The sequence below is a fragment of the Anser brachyrhynchus genome (genome assembly GCF_964034855.1).
Source record: "Anser brachyrhynchus genome assembly, chromosome: 9".
NCBI lineage: Eukaryota > Metazoa > Chordata > Aves > Anseriformes > Anatidae > Anser > Anser brachyrhynchus.
Genome location: NC_137703.1, coordinates 743756 through 764363, shown reverse-complemented (window position 1 = coordinate 764363; position 20608 = coordinate 743756). Strand labels below are relative to the sequence as shown.

General features: G+C 43.5%; 2 protein-coding genes across 20 annotated transcripts in view; one reads left to right on the top strand and one right to left on the bottom strand.

Moving 5' to 3' along the window:
• The first annotated feature begins 280 nt into the window (after positions 1–280).
• IGSF10 (immunoglobulin superfamily member 10) lies at positions 281–19953 on the top strand. 15 transcript variants are annotated; one of them, XM_080604663.1, is made up of 7 exons: positions 281–1002; positions 2247–2493; positions 4430–4559; positions 5848–6238; positions 7361–11770; positions 12411–13311; positions 15076–19953. In XM_080604663.1, the coding sequence occupies exons 2-7, from the start codon at positions 2300–2302 to the stop codon at positions 16982–16984; spliced, it is 7935 nt and encodes a 2644-aa protein (XP_080460789.1). In that variant the 5' UTR covers positions 281–1002; positions 2247–2299; the 3' UTR covers positions 16985–19953. The 15 variants fall into 15 exon arrangements, with proteins under 15 accessions (XP_080460789.1, XP_080460792.1, XP_080460791.1 ...); XM_080604666.1 differs by lacking the exon at positions 281–1002 and adding an exon at positions 1028–1403; XM_080604665.1 differs by lacking the exon at positions 281–1002 and adding an exon at positions 1366–1424.
• Positions 19902–20608, bottom strand: part of MED12L (mediator complex subunit 12L) — a 140741-nt gene continuing 140034 nt past the window's right edge. For all 5 annotated transcript variants that reach the window (XM_080604671.1, XM_080604672.1, XM_080604673.1 and 2 more), the window contains one exon: positions 19902–20311. In XM_080604671.1, the coding sequence (XP_080460797.1) occupies positions 20259–20311 (53 nt within the window). In that variant the 3' untranslated portion in view covers positions 19902–20258. The remainder of the gene's footprint in view (positions 20312–20608) is intronic.

Genomic DNA, 20608 nt, shown 5'->3' with positions numbered 1-20608 from the left:
TTTGGCACCATGGCACAAAGGCAGATGTAAGTAGATTCATGCTGACTTCAGATGCTTTGGCTTTCCTCACAGAAAACTGGAACATTTAGCAACGTTAATATGTCTCCAAGAAAATACAAATTCTGTGGAAAGTGAAAAATCTCAGTAAACATATCTGGGTTGAAAAGTCTTACTCAGTTCAAGTCATAAATGACAATCTTGTTTGAAGGTTCATTTCGAAGCCAGGTGTCACCTTCCTTACAGACTTTCTTACACACAAAAAGTGCAGTCCAGCATCATTTATGTTACGTGAATTACATTGGTTTTGTCTTATCTCAGGCTATGCCTTGAAAACAGTCTTTGTCTTATCTTTTAATCTGACAGCAGAATATATGTAAAACTGTAGCAAGACACTGTTAGAAATTGTTTAGTCAGATTTGTTTATGAACTGATGCAAAGGCCTGAATATTTATCTGTAAGAAAGCAACAACTGGCTGTTTGTCTGTCCAAACCTATCTAGAGAGTTGCACTGTAGTGACTTTGCTGTGTACTAACATAGCTATTCCTTACATAAAATTTTTTGGTGCAAGTTTAGCAACTATATCAAATAGCAGTAATTTCTCAGGCATAACTTTTCGGACAGATAAACAAGAGTATTTCTGCAAAAGAACATGGGGTTTATGTGACATTGCTAAGGGATTTGTTTTCTGCGACCAGACTGATACTTTGCTAATTTGGAACAGAGACAGAGTAACAAATGTATACTGCAGACAGAACTGATGTAATCCTGAGCCAGGGTTGGATAATCTGTGTGTCTCACCCAGGGTATCTAAACCCAGCTGCTGTTTGCTCTGCAAAGACAGAAATCATTTTGTGGCCAGAGTATACAGAACAACAGCCGTGTTGACACAACCAGCAACGCGCTGCACCTCCAGCCAATTGATCTCAGAGGAACTACAAAACCGAAAAGAATCAGGGGCAAAGAGGGCCAAGAGGATTTGGGCCTTACTGGGATAAATTCAGGTACTGGGAAAAAATCGGTGGATTTTGCTGGCAGGCAGGGTGTTGGTGGTGGAGAATAATGTGGAGTAAGAGGCTGGGAGGACAGCAGGAAGCCACGTGCCTTCTTCCAGGACCACCTGAAAGCTGCGTAACCGCACAGTTCCTAAACGTTACCTTAGTGCAAGAGGTGATGGATGAGAAACTGCCTTTGGGTGAGGGGGGTCGTGTTTAACTTCATCTAAGGCTGGTTGCATAAAGATATAATCATCTGGCAATGATAATTTATTAAACTGCCACAGAAAAGTCTCGCAGCTCGAGAGCAGAGCGGAGAGCTAGGAAGCCGTGAGAGAAGCACGCCTTCACCTTCTCTAAGGCGACGGCACCACGCCTTCAGCCAAGCGTGTCGCTGCCCCGCACCCCAGGTGGCGGAGCACGGAGACGGGGTACCGGCGGCTCGCTCTGCGCCCAGCGCTCAGCCGCTCCCCGGGGCAGCTCCGCGGCCGGGCCGGGCCGGGCCGGGGGGGACCCCGCCCGCGGGCACCGGGCACCCTCCGGGCCGGGCCGGGCCGGGCCGTGCACCCGCAGCGCGGCGGAGCCCCCCGGCAGGCGGCGGCGGGTCTGGGCTGGGCTGGGCTGGGCTGGGCTGGGCTGGGCTGGTCCCGCCCGGCCCGGCTCGGCTCGGCACGGCCCCGGTATCGGCCCCGGTATCGGCCCCGGTATCGGCCCCGGTATCGGCCCCGGCGGGCGGGCAGGGCCGGGCAGGGGCCGCGGGCGGTGCCGGGGCGCGGGGGGCCCGGGGCGGGGCGGGGCGGTGCCGGTCGCTCCCGCACCCCGGCGGCTCCGCGCGCGGGGCTTTGAAATCGGTTAATTTTGTTTGGAATAATTACTGGCAAGAAAGGAGCTGACGTGTTCCTTCCCGAGGAGAAATTGCTAGCAGATTTGTAAGCGCTGCGGATAGCCGGAGCCGGGGGTAACGGCGGCCAAAGGCCACGGTCCCCCTTTTCTCCGTTCCGACGTTAGAACTTCACCTGTAAGCAGCAGCTCACGGGGCGGTCTCAGCAAGCGACGGAAGCGCGAGGCCGCTTCTTCGAAACGGCGAATATTTCGTTTCGGTTTGCAGATCTAAAACCAGGGGAAACCGAAGCGGCGGCTCTGTTCCGAGGGCTGTTTTCTTCTCTTAAGTTGCAGACTTTGTGCTCGTGGCTTACAACCGAGCAGCTCAGCACAGATAGCACCGTAAACGCTTGTGTTTTGTTTCCTTGTAGGAATCCGTTTGCTCCCTTTCGCTGTGAAGGATGGTGGTGTAGTGTTCTGCAGGATGACAGCAATGCCCAGACGCAGACCCTGGTGGCTGGAGATCCTCCTCGGTGCCTGCCTGGCTGCTCTCCCCAGCAGCACCGCCTGTCCCCGGCTCTGTGCCTGCTACGTCCCCACCGAGGTGCACTGCACTTTCCGCTACTTCACGGCTGTCCCACCACGCATCCCTCCAAACGTGGAGCGCATCAACCTGGGGTACGTTTAATGCCAAGATTTCAAATATTCTGACCAGTTGCCTTGCAACACTTTGCAAATAATTATGAAGAGTTTTCAAATTTAGGGCTACAAATTAGCCAAGGCAAGGAATAAATCTTAGGTGGATGTTTTGCATTAATCAGAAGTGGTTGCAATGAGAGCTAGCAAAGTCTAAGAGTTCCAACACTGGGTGGAAGTTTGGGGGATGCAAGAACGTTAAAAAGCTTGGAACTTAAATGAATTCTTTTATATTACCTGAATATCTTGCATTTTTAGCATGGAACTCTGAAAGAGCTTGAAATTGAGCTAATTCTTACTGCAAAAAGATAGCTCAGAGCTCAGACAGGGGGCTAGAAATGCAGTGTGTGTGCTAAAATCTTCAGAGACTTAAGATTATATGACTTTCTGAAGTCACATCAGATTTTCTATGTTTTTATCCATCCAGTTTATGGAAATAATGCTTGTCTGAATATTTCAGCCTCCAAAATGGTTCTGTTTTTTAAGTGGTCAAAAGAAACAGGGAGTAGATTTTACCCAGGTACAATTGGCCCGTTAATGTAGTTTCCTGCAAGTATCCTGTCATACAATCAAATGATAAAACCAATCAGCAATATTTGACTGACCCTGGTATCACTTTTGATGCACATAACCTGTGAATTGTCCGTATGTGTATTCAAAAAGTACAAAAGGAACTTTACGTGGAAGTCTTCCCCCCCCTCTGCTGCTAGGCAATATGACGTGATCTCAGCTCCTGATTCCTGTCTGCCTTTTTCCTCCTTTGAATTTGTCAACGTTTTCCCAAAGTGCTGTATATGAAGACTAAGTACCAATTCCTCTAGATGACTATGGGTCACCTGAGGTGTGGGACAAATATTTGAAATACGTTAATTGCTGCTACGGACAGGCCTTCTATCTCACTCACTTGTTACCATTGGACGTAGGAGGTGTGACTGCAGCATGAGAAGAATCCCCGAGTTCTCCCATCGGGTCACGTAAGCATGACGGTAGTCATGATGTCAAAGGCATCACGAGCAGGTGCTCTGTACTTGGAAGGCTTGCACAACACCACTTCCAGGATACTGAAGCGTCAACGCTCTCAGTACTCACGCTGGCTAGATTTAGATGTGACCTATGGTCAAACCTCCTATAGCGGCAGAGCTCTCACTTAAAGAGCTCTCAGTGTTTCATTTTTGGTTTCCTGTTTAAATTCAGCCTAGATTATCCAGGCTGTACATACGCTCCTTGAGATCACGGGAGGCAGAGGCTTTGTCTACATGAACAAGTAGCATGCACTGTTGAAGACCTGTGGAGTCGAAATGAAACTCAAGATGTACAACTGAGAAGAGCGGACAGCGTGGTCCAGCCAAATCTCCTGACAGCAGGACAAAGGCAGGGCTGCGAGACACTCGGCAGACCCCACCTGCACCGCGGTCGGGGCTCAGCCATCGTTACTCAGGTGCCGGCAGAGGAAGGGCACGGCCCAGGCCCCTTAGTTGTATGTAGTTCTCTGACCCCAGAGAAAGCTGTCTGTTGTCCATAGTCTTCTCTGTGGTACTGCAGGGTTGGGAAAGCCCTCAATTAAAAGAGGCATCAATGTATTGCAAAATTCTACCATTGCATGAAGCCCTTTTACACTGAAACCCAAAACCGTCATTTTTGTCTGCATATTTTTGCAGTTATTTACCCTATCCACTTTGAATACAATCTTAAGGAAGCTGCAATGGACAAGTTACCAAATTTTGTGCTAACACGAAGGTATGATTTAAAGTTTCATCTTCGCCATCAGAAGTGCTCCCTGCCTTTATACATACCCAAAGAGTTGTTCTATTGTTTTTGTTTTGTTTGTTTTAAAATTCGTCTAGTTTAGTTTAGTTTAATTTAATTTTAATTTAGCTGTCTGACTAAACCCAGGTCTGGGATGAAATGTTCATTACAGTTACAACAGCTTGCTTAAACTGACTGAAACAGATTTTGCTGGCCTGGAGAAACTGGAGTTACTGATGCTGCACAGCAATGAGATCAGTGCAATACCTGACAAGGCGTTCACTGACTTGCATTCATTACAGGTAAGAAATAAATGTTGGGGATGACCTGATCTTAGTTTTCATTATGGCCTTTAAACAACCTGACAGTCATAACTAATTTGTGGAGGCAGACCTTGCCTCTTGTCTCTTGCCTTGACCTCAGACCTTGTCTCTTGCCTCTTACTTTCCTGTTTCTAATTGTACCCATGTGAAAGATAAGGGCCTGCAAAAGCCAATATCCTAGTGGGAAATGTCTTTCATTCCCAGGTGGACATTCAGTTATGGTATAAAAAGTGTAATGAAGATGTTGGTAGATGTCTGTCAACAGTATCTTAACTGGCAACCACAACTGAGACTTTCACATGAGAAAGATTATAGAGCTCCAAGTACTATATTATGGTAGTAAACTTGTTTTTAGTTAATTTGTCACAGTTATTGTCATAGTTAGTTGTTTTTTTGCATTTTGTTTTTTTTTTTGATGATAGTTTTCCATTCAGATATCCCTTTCCCTTCAGTACAGTGTAGTCCTGTCCCTTTCCATCTTTCATCAAAAAAAGGCTCCTACTGAATATATTACATATAAACATTTTAATATTTTAAAAAGAACTACAGTTCCTTGGTTTTATAATTATATATGCATGTAGATTTAAAAAATCTATTATTTGATGCCTGTTTTGTTCTTTAACTGAAATATAGTTTTAATGGTGTTATATTTGGCAAATAAACTTGCACATTATTTGGATTTTGTACTTTTTTTCTTCACTAATTTTCAAAATACAGAATTCCTTACTCTAACAGTATAATTCTAACAGTAAAAGTAACAATGAAAAGGGTGTCTTAGGTACCTTATTTAATACTTGAGCGATATGCCAGATTTGGTCATCTCATAGTTACTGAATTTGAACCTGTCAGCAACAAAATGTCACCTCAGAGTTTAGGTTTGGCAAGTACACATCTCACATGACACAAATCCTGAAACTAGGAACAACTGCTTTAATTGAGATTTTTTGGGTGAGTAACTAAGCATTGATTTATTTTGTTTTTAATCACTACGTTTTGTGAATGTGACTGCAGAAATGTCACCCTGATGGATGGTTGGAACAAGAAAGTATCCTTGTAGTCCTTGCAACTAACATTGCATTTAAAAATACCTTCTCCCACTAAGTTTTTTTTTCCAGTCGCTTGTATTACTGACCCATTGAAGTATTTTCACTTCACAGGGTAACTATCAATGAAAATTTGTTAGGAGTTTATAGCAAGTTATATAGGAGGAGTGTTACAGCAATATAACATGGGTTAATAACATACACTTGTTACTTTTCGTCAACAGGTCTTAAAAATGAGTTATAACAAGGTCAGTGTACTTCAGCAAGATGTTTTTTATGGTCTGAAGAGCTTGGTACGGTTGCATATGGACCACAATAAAATTGAAATTGTAAATCCCAACGTTTTCTACGGACTAACATCACTAAGGTTGGTCCATTTGGAAGGAAATTTACTTAAGCAGCTTCATCCAGATACTTTTGTCACCTTGAACTATGTACAAATATTTAAAATATCCTCCATAAAGCACATATATTTGTCTGAAAATGCATTGACTTCACTACCGCAAGAAATGTTTTCCTACATGTCTGAGCTAGAGAGTATTTACCTCCATGGAAACCCATGGTCCTGTGATTGCAGTCTACAGTGGTTTGCAGAATGGTCGAAACAGAGACCAGGTGAGCTGAAGGCTTTGTTTATGCTTTTTAACCCCACTATGAATCTTCTTCTTTCTAATACAATTGTATTTTATTTAAATATTCTTCCAGGGAAAACTGGAAATGCAACTACATCTGATTTATTTTTAATTGTTTTCACATTAATTACTGGCTTGTTCATACCATGTACATATTGATCTTTTAAAAGTGTGTTGGATGTGTTATCAGTTGTACCACATCACGTGAAAATCACTGCAAATTAAAACTAAAGTAACAGATGTAAAGCATAAGAAGCTACATGAAACATGTCACTCTTTTATAGCCTGCCACTAACTGATTATGTATAGTAACCATTATAGCACAGTGCCACGAATCTGGTATTTTCTTTTGCACTTCTGTAATTTTTTATTTTTTTTCCCTCTACTTAAAGTGTTATTTTCTATCCTCTTTTTTTTTTTTTTTAACTCCTAAGATAGTGCCATGCACCCTCAGGAAAATATATATATTTATATATATATTCTTCTAAGCTCTTCTCTCTATTATTTTCAGGAGTGATGGTTAACAAGATTTTTGTAGGCGCATGTCATTAGGATAAACAGATTAATGCCCACCAGTTTCCTGGGTTAAATGAATCTAGTGTCCTTAATCTGTTCCCAGGTACAGCTTTCCATAACAAAATATTTTCCTTGGCCACTCTGAAGCTTCTATGCACTAGGAAAATCCACAGGGAATAAGGAAGCTTAATTTTACGTAACTCACAGGAGTGAAGGACATATTGTATGTGATTCTTCAGAAAAAAAATGAGAAACAGGACTTGAGGACTTTTCCTGTTTCTGCCCTGAGAAGCTGCAGGTGGTAGCCCAGTGTTACCCCCGAACTGCTCGAGCCTCGGCACGAGGCGGTGGCCGCGTGCCCCAGCAGAGCGCTCCCTGCACGGTGCGACACCGCTGCCGCAGAACGGCACCTTACTCGGCGGCAGCAGGAACGCTCACCGGGCAGCTTCATGAGAGAAAACTCAGAGGCTGGTGGCTACTGTAGGACAAACTTTGTATTTCACTCAAGAGAACAACTTGTTGGTAACTGTGTGTGTCTTAATGCTAAAAATTGTATCACAAAAGCTTACTGGGTTTTTCTTCCCTCCAGATGTCGTAAAGTGCAAAAAAGAGAGAAGTTCTGGTGGTCAGCAATGCCCAGTTTGTGCTAGCCCCCAAAATTATAAAGGAAGAAACTTTGTCACTATTCCTTCTGCATCTTTAACCTGCACTAAGCCCGTCATACATCACTCCCTGAAATTTAAAAACCTCACAGTGCCAGACGATGGGGATTTCAGTTCTGTGTCTACCAAGGACTTCATAGCTCCTATAGGATCCATAGTTTTGAACATGACTGACCAAGCAGGAAGTCGCGGTAACTTGGTTTGTAACATCCAGAAACCTAAAGAAATGTCTCCACTCTCATTTGACAAAGATGGCAACAACACAGTACTGAAAACGTCATTCGCAGCATTTCTCGTGTGCGATATTGCTTATGAGCATATCCAGCAGCTATGGAGCATACTGGCCCTGTACAGTAATTTTCCCCTAAAACTAGAAAGGAATGCCCTAGCAACTAAAATGCCTTCTGTTGCTTACCAATATAAACAAATCTACTCTGAAAAAGATGAACTTTACACCAATATAGAGGCAGAGCTGAGAGCCGAACCGTCCTGGTTCATGCAAAGCAAAGTAGCACTACAGCTAGACAGGACAGCAACCACACTTAACACGTTGCACATCCAGTACTTCACTGATGCCCAGATTATTTTGCCCAGTCCTGACCAAAAAAAGGTGAGAAATAACTGGACAATCATCTCCAGGGACAACAAAACACAAACACAGCACACCGTTTTAGTTGGGGGGACCGTGGAACTAGATTGCCAAGCAACTGGAGATCCAGCTCCTGCAATAGAGTGGATATTAGCTGATGGGAGCAAAGTGAGAGCCCCTTATATCAGTGAGGATGGCAGAATTATAGTAGTTAAAACTGGAACATTTATGTTACGAACAGCTGACACCTTTGACACTGGGCTTTATCACTGCATAGGCACGAATTACAATGATGCAGATATTCTCACATTTAGAATTACGGTGGTTGACCCTTACGTGGAACACAGTAGTGTAAATGGAGCCCACCTTTCTACATCTGTTGGCAGCACACTATACCTTCCCTGTACAGCTGCTGCTGTTCCAGATGCTGCTATTAGTTGGGTGTTACCCGAGCGTGAGATTCTTCATCATTCTGTCAGAAACAAACACATTTTTGACAACGGTACCTTGAGAATACACGGGGTAACAGAGCAAGACAGTGGCTATTTTAGGTGTGTTGCAGCCAATCAGTATGGCGTTGATCTTTTGGTTTTCCAAGTGCTAGTTAAAAAGGACAAAACCACTCCACAGAAAATGCATGTAGCTGTTGGAGAATGGGAGGAGAGTGATGGCTCTGGAAACGCAATGCTGGCCTCTGCTAGAAGACACACAAATCCTTCAGCTACTCTGGCTCCCTTGATAGCTAATCAGGAATCTGCTGCCTCAGCATCTACAAACCAGGTCACACAGAGTGCCTATAAAAGGAACAGTTATGGGAAACCATCCTACCGCCACTACAGGGACAAAATGGGCAGGAGGTTTAGGGGGCAGAGGAGACAGTTTGTTTCCTCAGCCAGGAGGGTAGATCCGCAGCGCTGGGCAGCCTTTTTGGAAAGAACAAAGAGGAACACGACTTTTGTTGAAAACCAAGAAGCTGAAATAAAACCAGCTATTCAAGTTCGTCAGTTTTCAAAAGCACCTGTGGATGAGGAGGAAACATCTGGTGATCTCTCATCTCCAGAACAAGAATTCATGATACCAGTAACAGAGAGTGCCACTGCATCTCCTCTGGGGAAAGCAACACAAAGTGTGATATCTGCAGGGCCCAGCATGACCACAAGTAACAGTCCTGCTGGGACAGCCTCCCTCCTGGCTGCAGAGGCTGTAGCTCCGCTACCCTCTCCTTCTTCACAGTCTGTCCCGTCTAACAGCAGAAGGCCACAAACATATCTAAACCCTACAATTACAAATTCAAATTCATGGGAAAGACGTGCTTTAAGTCAAATATCAGCAAATGTTATAAAACAATCAACTGTAACAAATGGAACAAGTAGAACGTCCACACGCTTCAGTGCTCAGCAAAGATCGGTGTCTCCTGGAGAAAGTCCTAGCCAGCAATTAACATCTGTGTCTTCAACACCCATGACAGATGTTACAGACACCAGTAAACCTGTAACATCTGAAAATACAGTGGGCAAGCTACATGTTTTTACAGAGTCTACTAATAAGATTTCTACCGAAACAGATCATCAGGTATCTGTGTCAACAGTCAGTGAACCAAATCCTGAAACTGGTCACGTTTACCTTCATAGCACCCAGAAACCAGTAATTACTAAGCTGCCACTGGGCTCAAATACCATTACTCATCAGAAAATTCAAATTATTCAGGGTGTTACAACTCATGCACCTCAGCAGCAATATGGAAGGAGGAGAAAAATTTCTGGTAGGAGAAAAATTGTCAGACCAGGACGTATTCCAAATATGAAAGAGCACAGGTACCGTTTTGGGAAGCAAGGCTCTGTCAGAGGAAATACAGCTCCAGGTGTCCCCTTGACTTCAAAATATACATCAAACTTACCTACCTTAAATAATTTAAGCAGCTCCATCAACCTAGTTAGCCCAGAAGCACCTCTGTCCTCCCCCTCCACCATGAACATGTCATTAGAGCACCCAGCAGGTGTTGTTCAAAACACAGCACTCCCCACGGCAGAGAACAGTGAACATGCTGCAAGGCAAAGAACTACTTCTACGCCTTTCTTTACAAAAAGCACCCAGGATACCCCTCAAGAGAAATCAGAGACCAGTGCACCATTTCAGACAAGTACTTACAGAGTCCAGCCTTTTAGCATCAGACCACCAACAACAGCAAGCTACACAGCTCGTGTTGCTGCAGAAATTACACACACAGTAAGCACTAAGATATCTCCTACTCTTGAATCAGTCTCACCCAACACTAAGTCTAGAGCCTCATCAAAAAATTCCCAAGGAGGAAAAATGACTGGGGAACATCTCTTTGGAAACGACACTCAGAAGGAAGTACTGAAAAAGTTACCAGAACACCAGACGGATGTGTTTCCATCAACGGAGGTATCAGTCTTACTTCCTAAAACTACAGCAGCATTATCTATGTCCAAAATTTCTCCTTTGCCCTTTACGCCCATTTCAGTGGGTGGGGATCACAGTAGTGGTTTCCTGTCTTTAAACAAATCCGTTCGTTATGACAATGGAAAGTCAGGAGACCATCTTCCCACCGCAGAGCTGCATTCTTATTCTAGTCCTGCAGCTAGCACAACCGAAGAAGTGGATGTAGCAAGTTTGAAGCCAACAGTTATACCTATCGTTACTCCTCGAAGTGACACCAAAATCACCAAAAGTAAAACATTCAGAGTGGGAAGAAAGAGAGGTCAGAGGAGGAAAAGGCCCCCTAAAACATCCACTTCACAAAGCTTGACCACGGTCCACAGCACTGCAGCAATTCCTCCTGGGAATACAGCCGTACCTGCCGTGGCAACAGTTATATCAGCAGCTACGCCTGCAAGTCTTACACCTGCAAAACCTCTCCCTGAGAGTGCAAGTGCAGTCTTAGTGACAGAAATGCCAGTGCTATGGAGCCTTACCACATCAGATACAGCTCAGCACGTGCCTACAGCAGCTAAGCAGACATCAGCGACCCCGAGCACACGGATGAACATCCAGTCTGTTAAGTTACCACCCAGTGGGCTTATTCCTCAGAACCCCACCACAACAACCCAAACCTCACCACTGCTTTCAAAGCCATTCAGTGCCACAAGCACACAACCCACTCCAGTTCGTGCTGGATCAGAACCTGCCCAGCAAATCAAAGCCACCACAACGGCAGGTGAACAGTCACGCCTGAAAACGGAGGAGAAAGTCACCCGAGAAAACCACGTTGCACAGCCCACGTTCCCAGGAAGAACGGAGCCAAGTGCCGGAGCTCCTGCAGCCGCCGCAGGCACCGCTGCCCCCCGCGCTCCGCATCCCGCCCCGCTGCCGGCCCCAGCAGCAGCCAGGCCACCCGCACCCGCGGCGGAAGCCTCCTCACCTCCGAGCGGCGGGATCGGATTCTGGCAGAAGCCACCTACCGAAGCCACAGAGAGAGGCAAAATATTAGCTGTCGGCACCCTGACTGTTCTGAAGTCATCCCAGACCGCTACTCCGTGCGCTCCTCCGTGGGGTAGGGACCAGGACAATTCTGCCAAAGTCTGGTCTGACAAGAGGCAAGATCAAGAAACTACCACCAGCAGTCCTATGTCCTTCCAGCCTTTAAGCAGAAATCATTTTGCAAAGCCCAGAATAATTGGAGGAAAATTAGCTGCTTTTACCGTGCTAGCTAATTCAGATGCTTTTATTCCTTGTGAAGCTATTGGTAACCCCCAGCCAACAATACAGTGGACCAAGATATCATCAGGTAAGCTTGACAGGCCTCTCTGGAACTTACCTTCTGCTCTAATCTTGTAATTTGGCAGATGGTTTGTGGGACAGAGTTAAATATTGCTTCATCTAGGAGCACTGTGAAGTATCAGTGATAACATGAACTTGGAAATAGTGAGAAAAATGATACTTTGTCTTAACACCAATTATGAAAACAGTTGCTTATGTAAATTTTAAGCATACATATATAATCTATATTTAATGATAATTCTGCGCTTATTACCTGTTATTTCAGAACAATGAGACAAATGAATAGAAAAAACTGTCTGCGGTAACAAACCATCAAATCACGTTACCACTACGGCAAAATATTTTTGAACATGCAAAGCCAAGTTACAACCACGCTAAAATATTTTTGGATGTGCAAAGCCTTATCTACCTTATCCAAACCTTGTCTCTACTGAGGAACTAGGTTTTGCTTTTACTTTAAAGTTTTTTTACTGCAAAAAGCAATACTTTCTACTTTATATGCAGAATGTTATTATTTCTCTCTTTCTTATCACTATCATCTTGGTTATCTGGGCAAAGCAGACCAGGATAAGGAAAATGTGCGGCGTGAAAAAGAAGCAGAACGGTGAGGGCCTGATGTGCTGTGCTGTTTCCCCCCACTTCTGCAGGGCCCCCTGCTGCGGAGAGCCAGGACGGCGGCAGACGGACGGTGTTTGCCAACGGCACGCTCTCCATCGCGCGGGCAGGCCTGCAGGACCGCGGGCAGTACCTGTGCACCGCGGGCAGCCCGCTGGGCACGGCGCGGCTCCTGGTCACGCTGTCGGTGGTGGCCTACCCGCCCCGCATCGCCGGCAGCAGGCCGCGGCTCCTCACCGCCCACTCCGGGAAGGCCGTGGCAATGAAGTGCCAAGCTGAGGGCAGGCCTCCTCCCGCGGTCTCGTGGGTCCTAGCCAACAAAACGTACATCTCCAGCTCTTCTAAGGAAAATAAAAAAGTTCACGTGCAGCCAGATGGCACTCTAATTATCGAGGAAGTCACTGTTTATGACAGGGGCCTCTACACATGCGTGGCCAAAAATCCAGCAGGCACTGACATGCTGCCTGTAAAACTGCAGGTCATTGCGGCACCTCCGGTTATTCTGGAGGAAAAAAGACAACGAATTGCAGGAATGATGGGGGAAAGCCTGAACTTCCCTTGCACCGTGGAAGGGAATCCTCATCCCAGTGTCCACTGGGTTCTGTTTGACGGAACAGTGGTGAAACCTCTGCAGTTCATAAACGCCAAGCTGTTCCTGTTCCCCAATGGCACCCTCCACCTCAGCAACCTCGCCCCTTCCGACAGCGGGAACTACGAGTGCATAGCTACAAGCTCGACTGGCTCGGAGAGGAGGGTGGTAAGCCTGCTGGTGGAACAGAGAGATACACTTCCAAAAATAGCTGCTGCCTCCCAAGAGATGACGAGGTTGAATTTCGGGGATAAATTGCTTCTGAACTGCACAGCGACCGGGGAGCCAAAGCCCAGGATAATCTGGAGGTTACCTTCCAAGGCAGTTGTAGACCAGTGGCACAGGTAGGAGTCGTTTTTGTTGCCCATCTCTTTGAAAAATTCAAACACTGTTTTCTCCAATGCTCATATAAGGGGCTGTTACATCACTGAAACAATACATTGTGAACTAAATTCACTCTCGAACTTTTAACAGTGGCGAAATATCTGTGGTGACGTATTGTTAACTTGTTGTAAGTGGGTGACGTCCTACCAAAATGCATACAAATCTTATTTGAATTAAGGCAGTTGATTTTAGTCTTATATTGGCTGAAATTTGGTCATTCTATTCTGTTGTGATTTTAGGATGAATTCTTAATTCTTAATAGAACAAAGTTTGCACTTTAATAAAAACTGACATTTATAAACAGGATTTATTAGAGCATTTTTAAACAGTGGTAAGATCTTTCCATACCACTACTTCTAACAAAATTTAATGTAATTCAGTTTACTTGATGACAGCCACAAGTAGAACATTTAGTGCACTTTTACCATAAATCTGGTGCACAATAAAAATTTGCTTGTTGAAACTAATTTAAATTTATAAAAATCAGATTGTGACTAGTGCTAGTGCTTTCACGTAACACCCAGACGGTTCAAAGTACTGGCACTGGCAACATGCACACATTTAAATACATACCAATCAAACATTTAGATTTATGGAAACGAAGGGCTTCATGCTAGGTAACAGCTGCCTGTCACGGCAGCGGAGGCTGTAGGTTAGGCACCACAAATAGCAAGGAAAGCACCAACACGCTCATTCACTCACAGAACGGTTTTCCACAGTGCGGTATCGTGCGGCTTTACGTACCCACGCAGAGTTCGGCAAGCACACGCACGTCCACGCAGTAACAAAAGCAGCGACTACACCGGGTTACGACCCACGGGGTACGTGGGCGGCGTGGACACAGCACCTTTGGAGACAGCCTCTGTATCATACCGTGGTGTGGCATTACGCATCAGACTATCACAATTTTTCAAATTTAAATCCCCAAATGCTGAACAACAAAATAAGATAAAGGAAAACAGCTTTAAGTTAGAAGAGGGTAGAAGAAGCAAAAGAGGGTAGATCAACCCAAACAGTGCTTCAGAGAGGCCCTGACCAATCGGAACGGGGGCTCCGTTAGGACAGCCTGTACGCTGCTGCAATATTGCTGACATTGGGGCTGGTTAGAATATCCTGGCAGATGTTAGCAATGAACTGGCCACGGCTCCTGTGCAAACACCCTTCTGGCTGAAACTGCAGCTGGGCAAACAACAGCACGTCCTCCTGGTGCCTGATTGTGTTCTCAGCCTCTGCTGCCTCGCAGGCTTGCGCTGAGCAGTGTGCAGTGACAGGAAGAAGTGAATTGCATGAAGCACAGGTGCATTAGCAAGGATGTAAAGAAATACTATGCATACCAGTTTAGTCTATCTGTATGCACTTGGTGAGACTTGAAAGACCCTAACCCTTTTGCCTGGATTGTTCTTCACTGCTAGCACCCAAATTTGATTTTACCAGCATTTATATTTCAACACTGAAGTATTTTCAGTAAAGAAAGGAAGTCTAGGAAAGCAGAAAGATGGAAATATAAAAATAGTGCCTTTAAAAATTGCTTATAATAGTCTCTTTTTTTATATACAGTGTATATATCGTGGTGATTTATTAATTTATGAAATTAAATTAGGAAAAAAGAAAAGGAAAAAACTCCACGCTCTGTTCAATGAGTTAATATTTTAAGTCACTTCCAATGCTCAGTATTTACCTTCAGTATTTTGTTCTGTAATTCGTTTCCTCTTTCCCCACAACAGAATGGGAAGTCGAATCCATGTGTATCCCAATGGATCCTTGGTTATTGAGGCAGTTACTGAAAAGGATGCAGGTGACTATTTGTGTGTTGCAAGAAACAAAATCGGAGATGATCTGATACTGATGAAAGTCAGCATCACAATGAAACCAGCCAAGATTGACCAGAAACAGTATTTCAAGAAACTGGTACCATATGGAAAAGATTTCAAAGTGGACTGCAAGGCCTCTGGGTCACCTGCACCAGAAATATCCTGGAGTTTGCCAGATGGGACAGTGATCAATAACGTGATGCTGGCCGATGACAGCGGACACAGGTCTCGCAGGTACGTCCTCTTTGACAATGGAACTCTGTATCTCAACAAAGTTGGCATAACAGAAGAGGGAGATTATACCTGCTATGCCCAAAACACGCTGGGAAGAGATGAAATGAAAATACACATCACTGTCGTAATGGCAGCTGCTCAGATAAAGCACAGTTACAAGACATACGTAAAAGTGAAAGCTGGAGATATGGCATTATTGGACTGTGAAGTTGTTGGAGAACCCAAGCCAAAAATATTCTGGTTGCTACCTTCCAGTGACATGATCTCCTCCTCGACAGACAGATACTTCCTGCACGCTAATGGTTCCCTGTCAGTCCGTCAAGTCAAACTGCTGGATGCTGGGGAGTACATGTGTGTTGCCCGTAATGCTGGAGGGGATGATACAAAATTGTATAAACTGGATGTTGAGGCTAAACCACCTATCATAAATGGTTTATACACGAACAAAACAATTATTAAAGTGACAGCAGTGAGGCATTCGAAGAAACAAATCGACTGTAGGGCAGAAGGGACACCTCCTCCTCAGATTATGTGGATCATGCCCGATAACATTTTCCTAACAGCTCCATATTATGGGAGTAGGATTGTAGTACACAAAAATGGAACACTTGAAATTCGGAACCTAAGGCCTTCTGACACAGCAGATTTCATCTGTGTGGCGCGTAATGACTGGGGAGAGAGTATGTTGGTGGTGCGGCTGGAGGTATTGGAAATGCTAAGGCGACCAACGTTTAAAAATCCATTCAATGAAAAAATAATAGCAAAACCTGGAAAAGCTACCATACTGAATTGTTCTGTGGATGGAAACCCTCCACCTGAAATAAGCTGGATGTTGCCTAATGGCACATGGTTTTCCAAGGGGATCAAGACTTCCCAGTTTCTTACAGGAAGCAACGGCACTCTTACCATCTACAATCCCAACAGAGACAAAGCAGGAAAGTATCGCTGTGCAGCTAAGAATAAAGTTGGCTACATTGAAAGGCTGATCATCTTGGAAATCGGGCAGAAGCCCAGTATTCTGGTGCACCCCAAGGGGCCAGTGAAGGGCATTAGTGGGGAATCGTTATCGCTCCACTGCCTGTCTGACGGGAGTCCCAAACCAAACACAGCATGGACCCTGCCAGGTGGCTACGTGCTGGATCGACCTCAGATCAATAGGAAATACATACTGCTGGAAAATGGCACTCTAGTTATACGCGAAGCTACCATTCACGACAGAGGGAATTATGTGTGTAAGGCCCATAATAATGCTGGAGAGTCATCTATAACTGTTCCTGTCATTATTGTAGCCTATCCCCCGAGGATTACAAATAGACCACCACAGACCGTACATACGATGCCTGGTGCAGCAGTTCAACTCACCTGCGTGGCACTGGGAATACCAAAACCAGAAATTATGTGGGAATTACCTGACCACTCGATACTCTCTACAGGTAACCAAGGCCAAGCATCCAGGAACAAACTGCTTCATCCCCCGGGGACACTGGTCATCCAGGATCCCCGGCCGTCAGATTCTGGCATGTACAAGTGCACGGCGAAGAACCATCTTGGCAGTGACTTCACAATAACGTACATTCACGTCATTTGAGATAAGAAAAACAGAATGAATAGCAAAGTCTACAGATGGACTGAGTTTATTCTTGGAATAAGTTTAATCAAAGGCAGCCAAAGGCATGTAAGTGCCTAAATACATTTACAGTATTCACTCTGCAATGACCATGCAAAAAAGAGAGAAAGGGCTTGGGGAAAATTAGATCTAGCGTTACCATCTAGCGTTGATTCTTTCATGATTAAATGGACTTAAAAATAATAAGGCACTTTTGCTCTGCCAACAAACTTGGAATATTCAATAAAATTATTTTCTAGAAATGTACCTAGAGATGTTCAAAAAAGCATAGACTTTTTAATAGTTTAATATTGCCCACCTTGTATGACTATCATGAGCATGGATCACATAAAACAAGAGTATCTGAGAACCAAAGAGCAGATTTTATTGTGATACAAATTACCTTCTTCATATGTTTGATTATTCAGTATGTTTTGTTTTGTTTGTTTTTTTTTTTTAATAAATATTCAATGGTGAAACATGTAGTGAATTATCTTTAATAATACACCTCTGTTTCATAGTCTTTTTGTAGAATTTTGGAAAGATACCTACAGAACAATTCTGTTCTAATTTTTAAAAAGAGAGTAAGCTCTGCTTAACACTGGTTTAAAAAAAATAATACAGACTGCATATGTAACAGTCCAGGTTGGCATAATTTTCCAGTTGTCACAAAATTACTTTTAAAGATTTCTCACTAGAAAACAATTACATCAGTCTGCATGTAAATTTAGCATCTTGCTTTCTCATTTCAGTAGGTAGGTGTAAAGCTCTGAGTTTCTTACTCATTTTCTTCCTAAGAGATTAATGCCAGGATAGAAGGGTCAGATTTGCAAATTCAGGACATACATGTATCATGGAAGAGATCGTGGAAGAGTCTGTGTTGCCACTTGCAGTCCCAGCTGCTCTAGCAGCCTGCTGCACCCTGCACCGCATCCTCAGCGGGGAGGAGCAGAGACTGAACAGCTGAAGCCATGGCTGTTTGGCTAGAGCACCGTCCTTATCCATCGCAGGAAGTCTGCTGGATATACAAAGGGTTCAGTGCAACCATCCCCGCCTCGTGAGCTCTGTCTCTTTACATCTTTAAAATAATATTTAAAAAAAAAAAAATGAAGAATTGTAACATGTCTTTTCCAGCCTATAATATCTACCACTTCTAAGAAGAGGCTGCAGTAGAACTCCTCAATGATAATGCAGTAACAGCAGCTGAACCTCCTGCATTAACATCTCAGCAGCAGCTGATTAACCCATAAGATACTCAGGGGTGAGAAAGTATTCTAGTGCCAAGAGCTAAATGCAGATTCTACCTCATTTAATCACATTATAATCAGCTTGGGGATTTATTTTTAAGACTATAACCTCAGCTGGGATTACTTTTGTGCTGGCTTGATCATTTCCTGACATCAATTGCATACATGCAGTTCACTGTGTGCATGCTCCTTGCAGTTCACTTGCTCCTTCCTTCCGTAGTGTTGATAGAGTACCCACAAATTGTCTGGATTACATGAATCTCACTATGTAATACCTGTAATAGCTTCATCTGCTATGAAGAACAGTGACCTCTGACACAAGGGATAAGTAAATCTCTGTTAAAAAATAAAATGAAATTTATGCAAGTAAAACTTACCTGACTATTCTAAAAGACAATCAAAACATACGGAATTTAAGTATTTATTAAATCTTCCTGGATGGGATCATATAAGGCAAGTATAACAGTGTACAGGTTGAATGACTACTATTGTTGTAAAGAATATAGAAATAATCTTGTAATATGGGATATCTGTGACACAAATTCCTGAGATTTCTGTGCTGGGGGTGTTCCCTCACTCACCATTGCCCGGCCTTCTGCAGCTCTCTGCGGTGTGTGCAATGCATCTGTCCCCCACCCTGCAGGACACCCGATTACACCACCACCTGTAAACTCCATGTATGGCAAATTAAGCAAACTGAGTTAATACAGAACAGCAAAAAAATATTCCTATGTATATTTTTAATGCCCTGCATGTTCCATATTCAAAATGAAAGCATTTAAAAAATCAAGTAGACTGACTCCTAAATTACATAAAATAGTAACAAATTTATTCTTTTTTTTTTTTTTTAACTCAAAATTAGGACATATTTGAACAGGTTTAAATAATGGTTTGTAGTAATTTTGATTTGTAATTTACTTGTATTTTTGCACTCAGCTGATGATAAATAATGCATTACACCACTGAAACTCACCTAGCAATCAAGCATCAAACCCAGAATTTTAAATAGTTAACATACAAAGTAAGTAGTAGTAGACATATATAACAGGAATAACTCATATAGGGCGACTTCAGTATACACACGTGTCAGCTACAGAAACACTGAAACAGCAAGAAAGACTCTGGCGGCTTTCCACCCTCTCTTTGTGAGCCCTCTATGAGATATTCGTACCGAACCCATCGAGATACAGTCATCTCCCGTCAGGCTTTACCAGGACTCGGAGACTGCCCTACGTGAGCAGAGTAAAACCTATTTTGACTGGTGAGTCCTTGTTACTATGTTTTGTAGTCCTTCAACTGATCACCAACGAACTTTATATTGAAAGGACCAGATATGAAGATACACTGCTACTTCTAGTAGGTTTATTAACATTACATTGTGGCTTTTAATATAAATTTTAAGAGGTTCTAATACAAGCAATAAACCCACTTCAGCACCTTCTTACCACAATGAGAGCAAGAGAGAATTGGTACTTTAAACAAAGAACTTTATAAAGTGCATATGAAAATTACAGTCAAATGAATACAATTTAAATTAACACTTGTTCTACCATCAAACAAAGAGGTGAACATTTTAATGAACAAATCAACTTTTATGCCAAAATTGGAAGTGCCTTGCAATTCAGTAGTTTGGTCCAGTGCAGTTCTTAAAAAAAAAAAAAAACAAAAAAAAAAACAAGAAAGTGTTTCCCACAAATAAATAAATCCAGCATTCTTTGTCCTCTTTAAAAGTAACAGGACCTAAAAAGCACCAAATTCATAAAATCTGCAATAACGTTCTTCAAGTAGGCCCACACATCCCTACATTTAAATCTAATTAAATGCGAAAGAAATCAAAACCCCAAAAAACCTTGTTACATATTCACATCAACTGCAGCACAAAAAAATAATTATTGAAATAAGAGAAGAAAACTAAAGTTTGCTTTCTAGCAATAACTAGTGCATTGAAATTTGAATGTTCTGTTCTTCAGTGCAAACGTAACACTACGTCTCCTTTCCATCTTTTTCATTTAGAAGTGTGAAGGATGCCCATATTGATTCACTCCTTGTTGTGGCTGGTTACCTGGTTGACAAAGTAAAGGGAAGTGTTTGTGCCTCACGACTGTACTCTACAAAAATACAGAAAAACACCTATATTTCACATAGCAATAGCAAGTAATAGTCAACACATTCCCTTATATACCTGTCTAATGCACGCACGATTTGCTAAGTCCCTCAGGGACTTTGCCTGCAGTATGGCTACGGAAGTGAGGGGAGAAAATGGGCAGCAGATCGTGAACGGGCCACCCGTCCTGCAGGTGCCTCCAGAGACCAACAGGAGTACAGGGGATGTGCAAGCACCAGAATTTTGCTACTGCAT

Bases quoted from the DNA above. Each gene is read 5' to 3' on its own strand.
- IGSF10 (XM_080604663.1), top strand. From the start codon at position 2,300: ATGACAGCAATGCCCAGACGCAGACCCTGGTGGCTGGAGATCCTCCTC. The intron at 2,494-4,429 runs GTACGTTTAATG...TGTTCATTACAG, and splicing joins GTGGAGCGCATCAACCTGGG to TTACAACAGCTTGCTTAAAC. The intron at 11,771-12,410 runs GTAAGCTTGACA...CCACTTCTGCAG, and splicing joins GTGGACCAAGATATCATCAG to GGCCCCCTGCTGCGGAGAGC.